Source organism: Rhinopithecus roxellana, chromosome 3, assembly GCF_007565055.1.
Source record: "Rhinopithecus roxellana isolate Shanxi Qingling chromosome 3, ASM756505v1, whole genome shotgun sequence".
Classification (NCBI taxonomy): domain Eukaryota; kingdom Metazoa; phylum Chordata; class Mammalia; order Primates; family Cercopithecidae; genus Rhinopithecus; species Rhinopithecus roxellana.
The window spans coordinates 149,042,299-149,057,065 of NC_044551.1; the positions used below are offsets into that span (position 1 = coordinate 149,042,299).

General features: G+C 51.7%; 1 protein-coding gene across 1 annotated transcript; it reads right to left on the reverse strand.

Moving 5' to 3' along the window:
• Nucleotides 1-433: 433 nt before the first annotated feature.
• LOC104661051 (cAMP-dependent protein kinase catalytic subunit alpha) lies at nt 434-12,568 on the reverse strand. Its single transcript, XM_030927971.1, is given in 9 exon segments — nt 434-1,543; nt 1,637-1,732; nt 1,822-1,948; nt 5,434-5,516; nt 7,519-7,617; nt 11,099-11,227; nt 11,688-11,749; nt 12,055-12,234; nt 12,237-12,568. Coding segments are annotated over 9 exon segments (1,092 nt in total). The 5' UTR covers nt 12,328-12,568; the 3' UTR covers nt 434-1,318.
• Between the last annotated feature and the right edge of the window lie 2,199 nt (nt 12,569-14,767).

Here is a 14,767-nt window from a genome sequence, read left to right on the forward strand (position 1 = left end):
AATTCTCTGGCCTCAGCCTCCCGAGTAGCTGGGATTACAGATGCCTGCTACCATGCCCAGCTAATTTTTGTATTTTTAGTAGAGATGGGGTTTCACCATGTTGGCCAGGCTGCTCTTGAACTCCGGACCTCGTGATCCACCTGCCTCAGCCTCCCGAAGTGCTGTGATGACAGGGGTGAGCCATCGTGCCAGGCCTTCCTCTTTCCCTTTTAGTGATGCTATGTGTCCAGCCGGGCACCCCACTTGCCTGAATTTTTTTAAAAGACTGTGTCTGGCTCTGTGACCCAGGCTGGTTTGCAGTGGCACAGTCACAGCTCACTGCAGCCTTGAACTTCTGGGCTCAAGCGATCCTCCTGCCTCAGCCTCCTGATAAGCTGGGAGTACAGGGGCGCACCATCATGCCCAGCTAATTTTTAGCTTTTTTTTTTTTTTAAGAGATGGGGTCTGGCTTTGTTACCCAGGCTGGTCTGGAACTGCTGGCCTCAAGCCTCCACTTCCCAAGGTGCTGGGATTACAGGCGTAAGCCATTGCACCCAAATGCAAAGTTTCAAAGCCAATCAGTGGCAGAGCTGGGACTGGGGCCCGGGCTGGGGCCCAGGCTGAGCCTGAGGATGCTCCCACCACAGTGTCGTGACTCTGGGCCGACCAAAAGCTCCTGTGTAGGAGATGCTGGACCAAGTCGGGAGATGGTCGGGTCTTCCCAGCAAGGTGGTTGAGCTGAGGGCACAGGTGGGGTCCCCAACCTCTCTCCTGCTCAGTGCCTACGATGATTACCTACTCACCAAAGTGTGATCCTGGCCAAGACACATCCCTTTTCCCAGCCTGTTTCCTCACCTCTCCTGCAGAGGGTGCCACCATCTCAGGGTGTGACTGATGGGGGGATTCTAGGGCCCGGTGGATGGCGGGCACTTTGCACCTGTCATAGATGTGAGCTGAGATGGTTTCAGCACCCCTCATCCGAACCCTCAGTTAGGCAAGTCTGGGTTTGGGAGAGGAAGCATGGGCTGTAAACGTTAAGTGAGAGCACTCCTTGGTGAGGCTGCGGACAGCACCTGGGAACAGGAACCAAATACACTGGTTTTTCTGCCTTGGAATTTGTGAAAACTCACACTAACTGGGACAAGGAGTGACAAGGAGGGTTGCCTGGCAGGGCGGTTTGTGTTCTGCGGCCAAGAAGTTCCTGTGAGGCTTGGGGTTTTGGAAGCCCTTGGGATTCTGGAACGTGGGGTTGGGGCTGGACAGCGAGGGGGGCTCGAGGTGTTGGCCTCAGTGTGGCCAGTGCGTCCAGCTTCACCACCTGGCCTGACTTAAGGAACTTCTAGATTATTCTGACAACAAGCAGGGCTCCCCAGGGAGTAGGACGGGTGAGCAGGGAAGGGTCTGTTTCTTCCAGGACTGTGTCCCCGCAGCCGGACCTCACCTTCCCAGAGACGATCTTCTCATAGATCTGGATGGGCTGGTCTGCGAAGAAGGGCGGGTAGCCAGCGGCCATTTCATAGATAAGAACCCCCAGGGCCCACCAGTCCACGGCCTTGTTGTAGCCCTGGAGCAAGATGGGGGGGCACAGGGTGAGGAGGGGGCGAGCAGGAGAGCAGAGCCGGCCTCAGGGGAAGGGGAGGGCTGGGGAGGCGCCTACTTTGCTCAGGATAATCTCAGGGGCCAGATACTCAGGGGTGCCGCACAAGGTCCAAGTGCGGCCCTTCACACGCTTGGCGAAACCGAAGTCTGTCACCTGTGGGCACAAGAACAGGCAGTTGGCAGGAAGGGAGGGTCCAGGCCACGGCTTCCCCGGGGCTGCCCCTCGCCCAGCCTGGTGGGCACCTGAATGTATCCCTGCTGGTCAATGAGCAGATTCTCCGGCTTCAGGTCCCTGTAGATGAGATCCAGCGAGTGCAGATACTCGAAGGTCAGAACGATCTGGGCCGCGTAGAAACGGGCATGGGGCTCGCTGATGGGGACAAATGGAGAGGTGAATGTCAGTGGCCATGCCCCAAAATGGTCCAGCAGGTGGCCCTGCAGAGCCTTCCCCAGAGGAAGACACCTCCAGTCCAGCTGTCAGAAACGCAAGGCACCTGATTCTTAGATAGCCCGACATGGGAAATAGCCTGTAGGTCCACCCACAGGAGAATGGAATCACAGACTGAGCTATAGTCATATAATGGAATTCCACTCACCACCACCACTGCCAACAGGACAGCCCATGCATCCACTCAACAACGTGGCTGCATTTCAAACTGACTATGTTAAAGCAAAAGAAGACACAAAAGAACATGAATGATTCCATTTATATCATGTCCACGCCCAGACAAAACAAAGGCACGGTGTTTGAAGTCAGAAAGGACAACTGCCTTTGGTGGGGAGGTGATGTGTCAAGAGAGGGAATTGGCCCAGCGCGGTGTCTCACCCCTGTAATCCCAGGATTTTGGAGGGTCCAGGTGGGAGGATCACTTGAGCCCAGGAGTTCGAGACCAGCCTGGGCAACATAGACAAGACCTCACCTCTGTGTGTATGTAGATATGTGTGTGTGTGTGTGTATATATATATATTTTTTTTTTTTAAATTATTTTTTTTGAGATGGAGTCTTGCTCTGTTGCCCAGGCTGGAGTGCAGTGGCATAATCTCGGCTCACTGCAACCTTCGCCTCCTGGAAACAAGTGATTCTTTTGCCTCAGCCTCCTGAGTAGCTGGGATTACCGGCATGCACCACCACGCCTGGCTAATTTTTATATTTTTAGTAGAGACAGGGTTTCACCATGTTGGTCAGGCTGGTCTCGAACTGCTGACCTTGTGATCCGCCCGCCTCGGCCTCCCAAAGTGCTGGGATTACAGGCGTGAGCCACTGCACCCGGCCTCCACCTCTGTATATTATTGAAAAAAAAAAAAAAAAAGAAGAAGAAAGGGATTCAAGGGAATTTTCTGGGGTGATAGAAAAGTTCCATATACTGTTTTAGGTGGAGGTTAGGTAACTGTATACAACTGTCAAAATTTGTGGCATGGAACATTGAAGAACTGTGCATTTTATTGTATGTAAAGTGAATCTATAGTTTTCTATCTAAAATACAACTACAAGGCCAGCATGGTGGCTCATGCCTGCAATCCCAGCACTTTAGGAGGCCGAGGGGGGCAGATCACCTGAGGTCAGGAGATTGAGACCAGCCTGGCCAACATGGTGAAACCCCATCTCTACTAAAAATACAAAAATTAGCCAGGCAAGGGGGCATGTGCCTGTAATCCCAGCTACTTGGGAGGCTGAGACAGGAGAATCACTTGAATTCAGGAGGTGAAGGTTGCACGGAGCCGAGATCACCCACTGCACTCCAGTCTGGGTGACAAGACTAAAACTCCATCTCAAAAAATAAAATAAAACTACATATGTAAACTTATAACTTAATAAGACAAATTTTTAAGTTAAAATTTTTTTTTTTATTTGAACAGGGTCTCTGTTCCCCATTCTGGAGTGCAGCAGCGTGATCATGGCTCATGCAGTCTTTTTTTTTTTTCCTTTTTATTTTTTTGAGATGGAGTCTTGCTCTGTCATCCAGGCTGGAGTGCACTGGCACGATCTTGGCTCACTGCAACCTCTTCCTCCCAGGTTCACGCCATTCTCCTGCCTCAGCCTCCCAAGTAGCTGGGAATACAGGTGCCCACCACCATGCCCTGCTAATTTTTTTTTTTTTTTGTATTTTTAGTAGAGATGGGGTTTCACCGTGTTAGCCAGGATGGTCTCGATCTCCTGACCTCGTGATCCGCCTGCCTCAGCCTCCCAAAGTGCTGGGATTACAGGCGTGAGCCACCGCGCCTGGCCGGCTCATGCAGTCTTGACCTCCCAGGCTCAGGTGATCTTCCCACCTCAGCCTCCCCAGTAGCTGGGACTACAGGAATGTACCACCACACCTAATTTTTTTTTTTTTTTGAGATGGAGTTTCGTTCTTGTTGCCAAGGCTGGAGTGCAATGGTGCCATCTGGGCTCATTGCAACCTCTACCTCCCGGGTTCAAGCGATTCTCCTGCCTCAGCCTCCTGAGTAGCTGGGATTACAGGCGCCCACCACCACGCCCAGCTAATTTTTGTATTTTTAGTAAAAATGGGGTTTCACCATGTTGGTCAGTCTGGTCTCGAACTCTTGACCTCAGGTGATCCACCCGCCTCGGCCTCCCAAAGTGCTGGGATTACAGGCATGAGCCACTGTGCCCAGCCTATTTTTTCTTTTACTTTTTGTAGAGATGGGTCTTGCTATGTTAGGCTGGTCTCAAATTCCTGGGCTCTAGCAATCTGCCCACCTTGGCCTCCCAAAGTGGGATTATAGGCATGAGCCACAGTACCCAGCCTGTATCTTAAACTTACAAATTTATGTATATAGTTTTATTTTATGTATAAAAATATGTATTAAAATCTACACATATAAAACGATTGATCTATATAAAATGAAATAATAGTGTAATTTTTATTTTATTTTATTTTATTTTTTGAGATGGAGTCTCGCTCTGTCGCCCAGGCTGGAGTGCAGTGGCGCGATCACTGTAAGCTCCACCTCCCGGGTTCACACCATTCTTCTGCCTCAGCCTCCCAAGTAGCTGGGACTAGAGGCGCCCGCAACCGCACCCGGCTAATTTTTTTGTATTTTTTTAGTAGAGACAGGGTTTCACCATGTTAGCTAGGATGGTCTCGATCTCCTGACCTTGTGATCCACCAGCCTCGGCCTCCCAAAGTGCTGGGATTACAGGCGTGAGCTGTCACGCCCCACCAATTTTTTTTTTTTTTTTTGAGAGACAAAACCTCACTATGTAGCCTAGGCTGGTCTCAAATTCTTGAGCTCAAATGATCTTTTCGCTTCAGCCTCAGGAGTAGTGGGATTACAGATGCATGCCACCTTTTGGGGCTCAAAAAATGCACAAAATCAACAACTTCATTTTTTTCTTTTTTTCTTTTTTTGAGATGGTGTGTCACTCTCTCACCCAGGCTGGAGTGCAGTGGTGTGATCTTAGCTCACTGCAATGTCTGTCTCCTGGGTTCAAATGATTCTCCTGCCTCAGCCTCCCGAGTAGCTGGGATTACAGGTGCCTGCCACCACACCCAGCTAAGTTTTGTATTTTTAGTGGAGAAGGGATTTTGCCATGTTGGCCAGGCCGGTCTTGAGCTCCTGACCTCAGGTGATCTGCCCACCTCGGCCTCCCAAAGTGCCCGTGAGAACCACCATGCCTGGGACCAACTAAAGTTTGGACACCTAAGTTGCCATGTTTGCTCTGTTTTGTTTTGTGGTGGTTGAAATATCACACATTCCTCAGCGTAGGGGAAACAGAAACCCACAGGGTCCTGGGAGACCACCTGCATGTTCAAGCATGCTGGACTCCTCTGCATTCCCAGGGGGGCTTGGTCGTGCACTGGCACCTGTGGACACCCGACAGCCTGATGTGATGGGGGGTGGCCTGCTTACCTGAACCTTCCAATCCGCCGTAGGTGTGAGAACATCTCCCCACCGGGCACGTATTCCATGACCATGTATAAGTTTGAGTTGTCCTGTGGGAAGCAGTGGCTGGTCAAGGGCCCACTCCCTGAGACTTGGACCCTATCTGAAGGCCTTGGGGGCCTCCTGGCTGGTGTTCAAACATTAAATGACAACAGTGATCCTGGCTCTCCGTAGGAATCATGTTCTAGGGACCAGATGCTTTGCTGGCTGAACCCACATGTTGCATTTCATTCTGCCCAGGAAGCAGGGGCGACCCTTATCCTGCTGTTAATGGGTGAAAGTGAGGGCTGGCTCATAGATATGTCAGGAGCTGGTTAGCCTGCCCTGGCCGGAGAGTGAACTCTGTAGTACCTTGCTCTGGGAGCCTGAGTAAGGCTTTGAGGTCACAGTTTTGTCATCTGTAAAATGGGATCATGATGGACTGCAAAATTAGTGGGACCCAGAATAAAAAAGGTGGCCCCTGGTTAAAAAATTATTATGGAGGGCCGGGTGTGGTGGTTCATGCCTGTATAATCCCAGTACTCTGGGAGGCCGAGGTGGGTGGATCATTTGAGCCTAGGAGTTTGAGATCAGCCTGGGCAACATAGTGAGACCCTGTCTCTATAAAAATACAAAAATTAGCTGGGCATCATGGCATGTACCTGTAGTCCCAGCTACTCAGGAAGCTGAGGTAGGAGGATTGCTTGAGCCTGGGAGGCAAAGGTTGTAGTGAGCTGTAATTGCACCACTGTACTCCACCCTGGGCAACAGAATGAGACCTTGTCTTAAATAAATAAATAAATAAATAAATAAATAAATAAATAATAAATGGCTGGGCAGGGTGTCTCACATCTGCAATTCCAGCACTTTGGGAGGTCGAGGCAGGCAGATCACCTGAGGTCGGGAGTTCTAGACCAGTCTGACCAACATGGAGAAACTCCGTTTCTACTAAATACAAAATTAGCCAGGTGTGTGGCACATGCCTGTAATCCCAGCTACTTGGGAGGCTGAGGCAGGAGAATTGCTTGAATCCGGGAGTCGGAGGTTGTGGTGAGCCGAGATCGCATCATTGCACTCCAGTCTGGGCAACAAGAGCCAAACTCCATGTCAAAAAAAAAAAAAAAATAGGCTGGGCTGGGCACAGTGGCTCACACCTGTAATCCCAGCACTTTGGGAGGTCAAGGCAGGCAGATCACTTGAGGTCAGGAGTTCAAGACCAGCCTGGGCAACATGGCAAAATCCTGTCTCTACTAAAAATACAAAAATAAGCTGGGCATGGTGGTGGGCACCTGTAATGCCAGCTACTCAGGAGGAGAATTGCTTGAACCCAGGAGGCAGAGGTTGTAGTGAGCCAAGATCGCGCCACTGCATTCCAGCCTGAGCCACAGAGTAAGACTCTGTCTCAACAACAACAAAAAATTATTACAGATCTCAAGACAGCAGCAGCAGCAGCAGCAGCAAAGCATTACACTAGGTGTGGGGTCCCTTGGAGCATAGACCCTTGTGCTTCTCTGGGTCGAACGCCCATGAAGCTGGCCCTGAGTGGCCTTTCCTGTTTCTCATGACTACAGCTTTGGATGGCACCCAAAACGGCTCCCAAAGGGTGCTCAAGACGTGCCTGCAACTGTCATGACAACCCCACCAGGTTGGAACTGGTATGATCCACATTTTATTTTACAGATGAGAAAACTGAGGCTCGGGGAGATAAGTCTCTTGCCTGGGGCCACACATCAGGAAGTACTGAGCTGGGAACTGAGCCCTGGCTGCCTGGGACAGCATTTGTGCTCCTGGGTCAGGCTCTTGCCATAAACCAGGTGCTGCTTTTGAGGGATGTTATTGAGGTTGGGTGACTTGCCAAGGGTATCGAGCTACAAATTGGCTGGCCCAGGAACTGAACTTGGGTCTACCAGAGTCCCAGCCTGACTCCTGTCCCCTGGTCTCCCTCCTCCAGGGATCTTGTTCTTCCACAAAAGAGGGCAGCCACTGATTGTCCTCAGCTCCGACCCCAGCCCTGGAGGCCAGAAGGCTGGGACCCAGTGCAGTGACCTTGCCCCTTGGCCACTGGGACCCCACCTTGAAGGAGAACTCGAGTTTGACGAGGAACGGAAAGTTGACGGCTTGCAGGATGCGCTTTTCATTCAGGGTATGTTCGATCTGTTTCAGCTTCACCACCTGGGAAGGGTGGGAGGGGAGGGCAGAGAGGAGGGGGAGGTGAGAGGGGACTCATTTCCCCTGATGCCTGGAACTAGGGATGCCAGAGCCAGGCCGGTTCCTTCAGCCAGAATCATTTGTGTGCCTGTGGCCTGTCGGGCCCTTGGCTGATGCTGAGGACACAGCATCAGGGAGGCTAGGGGCTGCTTGTCCTTGCAGGGCACAAAGTCCAGGACAAAGAATACATGGGTTACCCCCAGAGAGGTCAGAGCTGTGGTGGAGTGCATCTTGGGGTTGTGGAGAAGCAGCCCCCCAAGAAGCCCATGTAAAGTACCTGGCATGGTCTGGGGAAGGGGGAATCAGAGAGGGCTTCCTGGAGGAAGGGGCAGCTGAACTGAAATTGAAAAGACAGGCAGGAGAAGCCCAAGGGGTGGCTTCTTGTCTAGATCACTCCACACAGCAACCTGAACCTCAGGCTAACTGCTCCTCAGCCATCAGCTGTCTCCTAATAGCAGATGCCATGAGCAGGCCCCTGGCACCTACTCTCTCACTGAATCAGGACAGGAGCCCTAGAGGCCCATGCTGGGAGTACGCCAGTTTGGAAGACCAGACACAGAGAGGGGAGGTGACTTGCCCAAGGTCACACAGCTGGCTGATGTCAGGCTGGTGTGTGTCACACGTAGTCAGCCTAGTCCCTTGGTTAGCTGTCAACTGCTTTGCTCACATAGCTGTGTCCTCACAGTCTATACCTGCCCTGCCCAGTTCAGTCCCCATTAGCCACAGGGGGATGCTGGACCCTTGAAATGTGACTGGTCGGCTGGGGAGCCAAATTCAAACATTTTAAGTATCTAAAATATAAATGTAAAAACTGACACCAGCTGGGCATGGTGGCTCACGCCTGTAATCCCAGCACTTTGGGAGGCCCAGGCAGGTGAATCGCCAGAGCCCAGGAGTTTGAGACTAGCCTGGGCAATGTAGCGAGACCCCCATCTTTACAAACAACAACAACAACAACAACAAAAAGCAATTAGCTGGGCATGGCACGACTAGGGTCCCAGCAGCTTCAGAGGCTGAGGTGGGAGGATCATTTGAGCCCAACTGCACTTCAGCCTGGGCAAGAGAGCAAGACCCTGTCTCAAAAACAAAACAACCAGCCTGGCCAAAATGGTGAAACTCTGTCTCTACTACAAATATTAAAAAATTAGCTGGGCGTGGTGGCGGGTTCCTGTAATTCCAGCTACTCAGAAAGCTAAGGCATCGCTTGAACCCGGGAGGCGGAGGTTGTCGTGAGCCGAGATCACGCCATTGTACTCCAGCCTGGGCAACAAGAGTGAAACTCCATCTCAAAAACAAAACAAAACAAAACAAAAATTAAACACTTGATGTAGGTACTGGTGACTTTCAGGCATAGTTGGAACAACTTGGGCATGTGAATCTGCTTTTCCTTTTTTCTTTTTTTTTTTTTTGAGATGGAGTCTCGCTCTGTCGCCCAGGTTGGAGTGCAGTGGCGTGATCTCGGCTCACTGCAAACTCCACCACCCGGGTTCACGCCATTCTCCTGCCTTAGCCTCCTGAGTAGCTGGGACTACAGGCACCCGCCACCATGCCCGGCTACCTTTTTTGTATTTTTAGTAGAGATGGGGTTTCACTGTGTTAGCCAGGATGGTCTCGATCTCCTGACCTCATGGTCTGCCTGCCTCGGCCTCCCAAAGTGCTAGGATTACAGGCGTGAGCCACTGCGCCAGGCCTGAATTAGCTTTTTCAACTTCTCTGCTTTTTCTCCTCTTTCCAGGAAAAATGTACCCTCAGAGTTGAGACCTGTTGTAAGCATACAATGGACACTGGATTTTAAAGACACTTCAGTACAGAAAAAAAGGAAATATTTCCGAAGTCATGAAGGACTGGGACAAAAACAAAAGGAATGTAAAATGTTTCATTAATGATATTTTCACATTGATAATATATGGAAACGGTAATACTGTAGATATACTGGCTTAATTAAAACATATCATTAGGCTGGGTGCGGTGGCTCACATCTGTAATCTCAGCACTTTGGGAGGCCGAGGCAGGCAGACCACCTGAGGTCAGGAGTTTGAGACCAACCTGACCAACATGGTGAAACCCCGTCTCTACTAAAAATACAAAAATTAGCCAGGCGTGGTGGCGGCATCTGCAGTCTCAGCTACTTGGGAAGCTGAGGCAGGAGAATCACTTGAACCTGGGAGGTGGAGGTTGCAGTGAGCTGAGATCATGCCGCTGGGCGACAAGAGTAAGACTCTGTCTCAAAAAAAAAAAACAAAAAAGCCCCAAACATGTCATTAAAATGAATTTCATGAATGTCACCTGCTTCTTTCACTTTCTTTTTTAATTACAATTTTTTTTTTTAGAGATGGGGTCTGGCTGTGTTGTCCAGGCTGGAGTTGAACTCCTAGGTCCAAGTGATCCTCCTGCCTCAGCCTCTCTAGTAGCTGGGACTACAGGCATGCGCCACCATGCTTGGCTCTTTTTACTGTTTATGATGGAGCAAAGAGAAAATTTAAAATCAATTCTGTGGCTTGGGTTACACTTCTGTTGGTTATATTGCTGCTTTATAGCAGTGCCCGGTATAAAGTTGGATCACAAAAATATTTACGGGAAGAAAGTCCACGTAAACACCGCTTCCCCCAAGAATGCTCCTGGCCTCCTCCCTTTGGACTGGTGTCTGACCCTGTGTCACAGTGCCTGGCTTTGAATTCATGGCTGGCCTGGAGAGGGAGCTTTGGGAAGGCAGCACAGGGCCCTTCTGACCCTTGGAGCTGGCACATTATGGGGGCTTGGGGAATAGTGGGTGAGCCTGGCGTGGTGGCTCATGTCCATAATCCCTGCGCTTTGGGAGCCTGAAGTAGGAGATCACTTGAGGCCAGGAGTTCAAGGCCAGCCTGGGCAACACAGCAAGAGACCCCCTGCCTAAAAAAAAAAAAAAAAAAAAAAAAAAAAAAAAAAAAAAATTAGCCAGGCATGGTAGCGTGTGCTTGTAGTCCCAGCTACTCAGGAAGAGCTCAGGAGTTTGAGGCTACAGTGAGCTATGATCACGTCACTGCACTCCTGCTTGGGCAACAGAGCAGGATCCTGTCTCCCCGCAAAAAAGCAAGTGGCCAGGCGTGGTGGCTCACACCTATAATCCCAGCACTTTGGGAGGCTGAGGCAGGTATATCACCTGAGGTCAGGAATTCGAGACCATCCTGGCCAACATGGCGAAAACCCGTCTCTACTAAAAATACAAAAATTAGCTGGGTGTGGTGGCGGGCGCCTGTAATCCCAGCTACTCGGGATGCTGAGGCAGGAGAATCGCTTGAACCAGGGAGGCGGGGGTTGCAGTGAGCTGAGGTTGCGCCACTATACTCCAGCCTGAGCAACAGAGCAAGATCTGACTCAAAAAAACAAAGCAAGTGAGTGAATGGGTGGATAGGGCACTCCAAGGAGTGGGCACAGTCCAGGCAAAGGCGAGGACGGGCCACCTCACCTTCTGTTTGTCGAGGATCTTCATGGCATAGTGGTTCCCGGTCTCCTTGTGTTTCACCAGCATCACCCGCCCGAAGGAGCCCGTGCCGAGGGTCTTGATTCGTTCAAACTGATCCAAGTGGGCTGTGTTCTGTGGGCAGAGGGGTCGGCAGGCTCAGGGTGCATCCTCCCCACGGCCTGCTGGGCTAAGGTCTGAGGCATCCCCTCTGTCACCGGCAGAGGGGGCCCTGGGGAGCACGTAGGGTCAGCGGGGTTGAGGACGGGGGCGGAAAATCAAGATGGCAGAGGGCGCATTCCTTAAGGCGGGTGGCAGGGGCCAGATCCGGCCCTGGCCTGGGGCCTGGGAGCTGCTGGCAGCTGTGCTGGGGGCAGGGGCAGGCCGTTGGAAGGGGTGGTTGGATGGGGGTGCCTGGCATTGGGCAGTCAGGTGTCTCCACACAGGAGCCCCCATGGGCACCTAGGGAGTGAATGGGGAGGGTCTGAAGCCTTCTACGGAGTTTCTGAAATTCTAGCTGTGTTGCTGGGATGCAGCCAGGGGGCTGGGGGTCACCAGCTCACCCCTCCCTGGACTCTGTACCCGGTGGCCTTACCTGAGCGGGACTTTCCCATTTTTTAAGAAAATCTTCTTTGGCTTTGGCTAAGAATTCTTTCACTGAAAGGGAGAGAGGGGAGAGTTAGACAGAGACCTCCATTTCACCGGGGCGGGTTCAGGTGATTTCTGGGGAGATACTTGGTAGAAATTAGGGTACAGTTCCCTCAACCTAGAGCCTGACCTTTTTATGGTGCCTCTGGGGCCCCTGGCTGGGCCGTGGCCTGGGCCTCCCTTGCTACAGAGAGGTGGGATCCAGCTGCTACTCCATCCAAAGTGGGGTACAGAGAGTCTCAGGGGTCACTCCCAGGGGAACGGAGGGAGGCACCCAGGCAGGCCAGCCCACCCCCACTCGCCCCAGTTCTGACCGACATTCCATGGCCAGGGCCGACGCCAGCCGAGGTATTTATAGCCTTGGGATTTGGCTGTTCCTCTGGCCCCTTCTCTGGGGAGGCCGGGCCTGAGATGGAGGCCTCGGGGGCTCGGGTAGCAGGCGCCCTTGGGGGGCTCAGCTGTCACCTTGGCCCCCAGCTGGCCCTGTTCCTCTCGTGTCAATCGCAAGGGCATTGCTCCAGAGCTGGTTCAAGGGAAGTCTCGCCCGATGCCCACTCCTCGGCCCCACGGCATCCCAAGGCGAACATCACCGCCTGGCTAACATTGAAACTTCCCCGGCAGACCCTGTGCCGGCTGCTGTCTACACTGTCTCATCTGACTCGCTCGGCAACCTGCCTTGTATCCATTGTGTCCGTTTAACAACCCAGAAAACAGGCTTGAAAACAGTCATTCTTATCTCTGCTGAGACGCAGCCCAGCAAAGTGGCTAAGGGCCAGGACTTGGGGACAAGATCCAGTTCAGAGTCCAGCCTGGTCTCCGATGAACTCTGTGACTTTGGGCAACTGATCTCACCTCTCTAGGCCTCAGTTTTTCTCATCTCTAAAGTGGGGTGGTTTTTTTCTTTTTTTGAGACGGAGTCTCGCTCTGTCGCCCAGGCTGCAGTGCAGTGGCATGATCTGGGCTCACTGCAAGCTCCGCCTCCTGGGTGTACACCATTCTCCCGCCTCAGCCTCCCAAGTAGCTGGGACTACAGGCACCCGCCACCTTGCCCAGCTAGTTTTTTTTTTTTTTTTTGTATTTTTTTGTATTTTTTTTTTTTTTTGAGACGGAGTCTCGCTCTGTCGCCCAGGCTGGAGTGCAGTGGCCGGATCTCAGCTCACTGCAAGCTCCGCCTCCCGGGTTTACGCCATTCTCCTGTCTCAGCCTCCCGAGTAACTGGGACTACAGGCGCCCGCCACCTCGCCCGGCTAGTTTTTTGTATTTTTTTTAGTAGAGACAGGGTTTCACCATGTTAGCCAGGATGGTCTCGATCTGCTGACCTCGTGATCCGCCCGTCTCAGCCTCCCAAAGTGCTGGGATTACAGGCTTGAGCCACCGCGCCTGGCCTTTTTTGTATTTTTTTTAGTAGAGACGGGGTTTCACCGTGTTAGCCAGGATGGACTCGATCTCCTGACCTCGTGATCCGCCCATCTCGGCCTTCCAAAGTGCTGGGATTACAGGCTTGAGCCACCGCGCCCAGCCTGTGGGGTGGTTTTAAGGAATGAATGAGTTCATCTTGGCAAAGGGAGTTGAACAGTGGCCCATGTGATGTTAGTGCCAGATAAATGTCAGCTACTATTATTTTTTATTTTTAAAATTATTATTATTATTATTATTATTGAGATGGAATCCCACTCTATTGCCAGGCTGGAGTGCGGTGGCATGATCTCAGATCACTGCAACCTCCACCTCCCAGGTTCAGATGTTTCTCCTGCCTCAGCCTCCCAAGTAGCTGGGATTGTAGGCACCTGCTACCATGCCCAGCTAATTTTGGTATTTTTAATAGAGACAGGTTTCACCATGTTGGCCAGGCTGGTCTTGAACTCCTGACCTCAGGTGACCTGCCTGCCTTGGCCTCCCAAAGTGCTGGGATTACAGGTGTGAGCCACTGCACCCAGCCTATTATTTTTTAAATTGAGGTATAAAATATGGGGAGAAGGTCGAGGCTGGCGGATCACGAGGTCAGGAGATCGTGACCATCCTGGCTAACACGATGAAACCCCATCTCTACTAAAAATATTAGCCGGGCGTGGTGGCGGGTGCCTGTAGTCCCAGCTACTCGGGAGGCTGAGGCAGGAGAATGGCGTGAACCCGGGAGGCGGAGCTTGCAGTGAACCCAGATCGCACCACTGCACTCCAGCCTGGGAGACAGACCTAGACTCCATCTCAAGAAGAAAAAAAAAAAAAAAAAAAAAAAGGGGGAGAGAGGCTGGGTACAGTGGTTGACGTCTGTAATTCCAGCACTCTGGGAGGCTGAGGTAGGTGGATCACGAGGTCAGGAGTTCGAGACCAGCCTGGCCAACATGGCGAAACCCTATCTCTACTAAAAATAAAAAAATTAGGCCGGGCACAGTGGCTCACTCCTATAATCCCAGAACTTTGGGAGGCCGAGGCGGGTGGATCACTTGAGGTCAGGAGTTCAAGACCAGCCTGGCCAACATGGTGAAACCCCGTTTCTACTAAAAGTACAAAAATATTAGCCAGGCATGGTGGCTGGAGAATCGCTTGGACCTGGGAGGCAGAGGTTGCAGTGAGCTGAGATCATGCCATTGCACTGCAGCCTAGGCAAGACTAGAGCGAGACTCTGTCTCCAAAACAAAACAAAACAAAACAAAAAAATTAGCTGGTCATGGTGGTGTGTGCCTGTAATCCTAGCTACTTGGGAGGCTGAGGCAGGAGAATTGCTTGAACCTGGGAGGGCAGAGGTTACAGTGAGCCGAGATCATACCGCTGCACTCCAGCCTGGGCGACAGAGCAAGACTCTAAGAAAAAAAAGAAAAAATAAAATAAAATATGGGGAGAGACCAGCCATGGTGGCTCACATCTATAATCCCAGCACTTTGGGAGGCTGAGGTGGGCAGATCACTTGAGGTCAGGAGTTTGAAACCAGCCTGGCCGACATGGTGAAATCCTGTCTTTACTAAAAATACAAAACTTAGCTGGGCACGGTAATGCATGCCTGTAATCCCAGATATTTGGGAGGCTGGG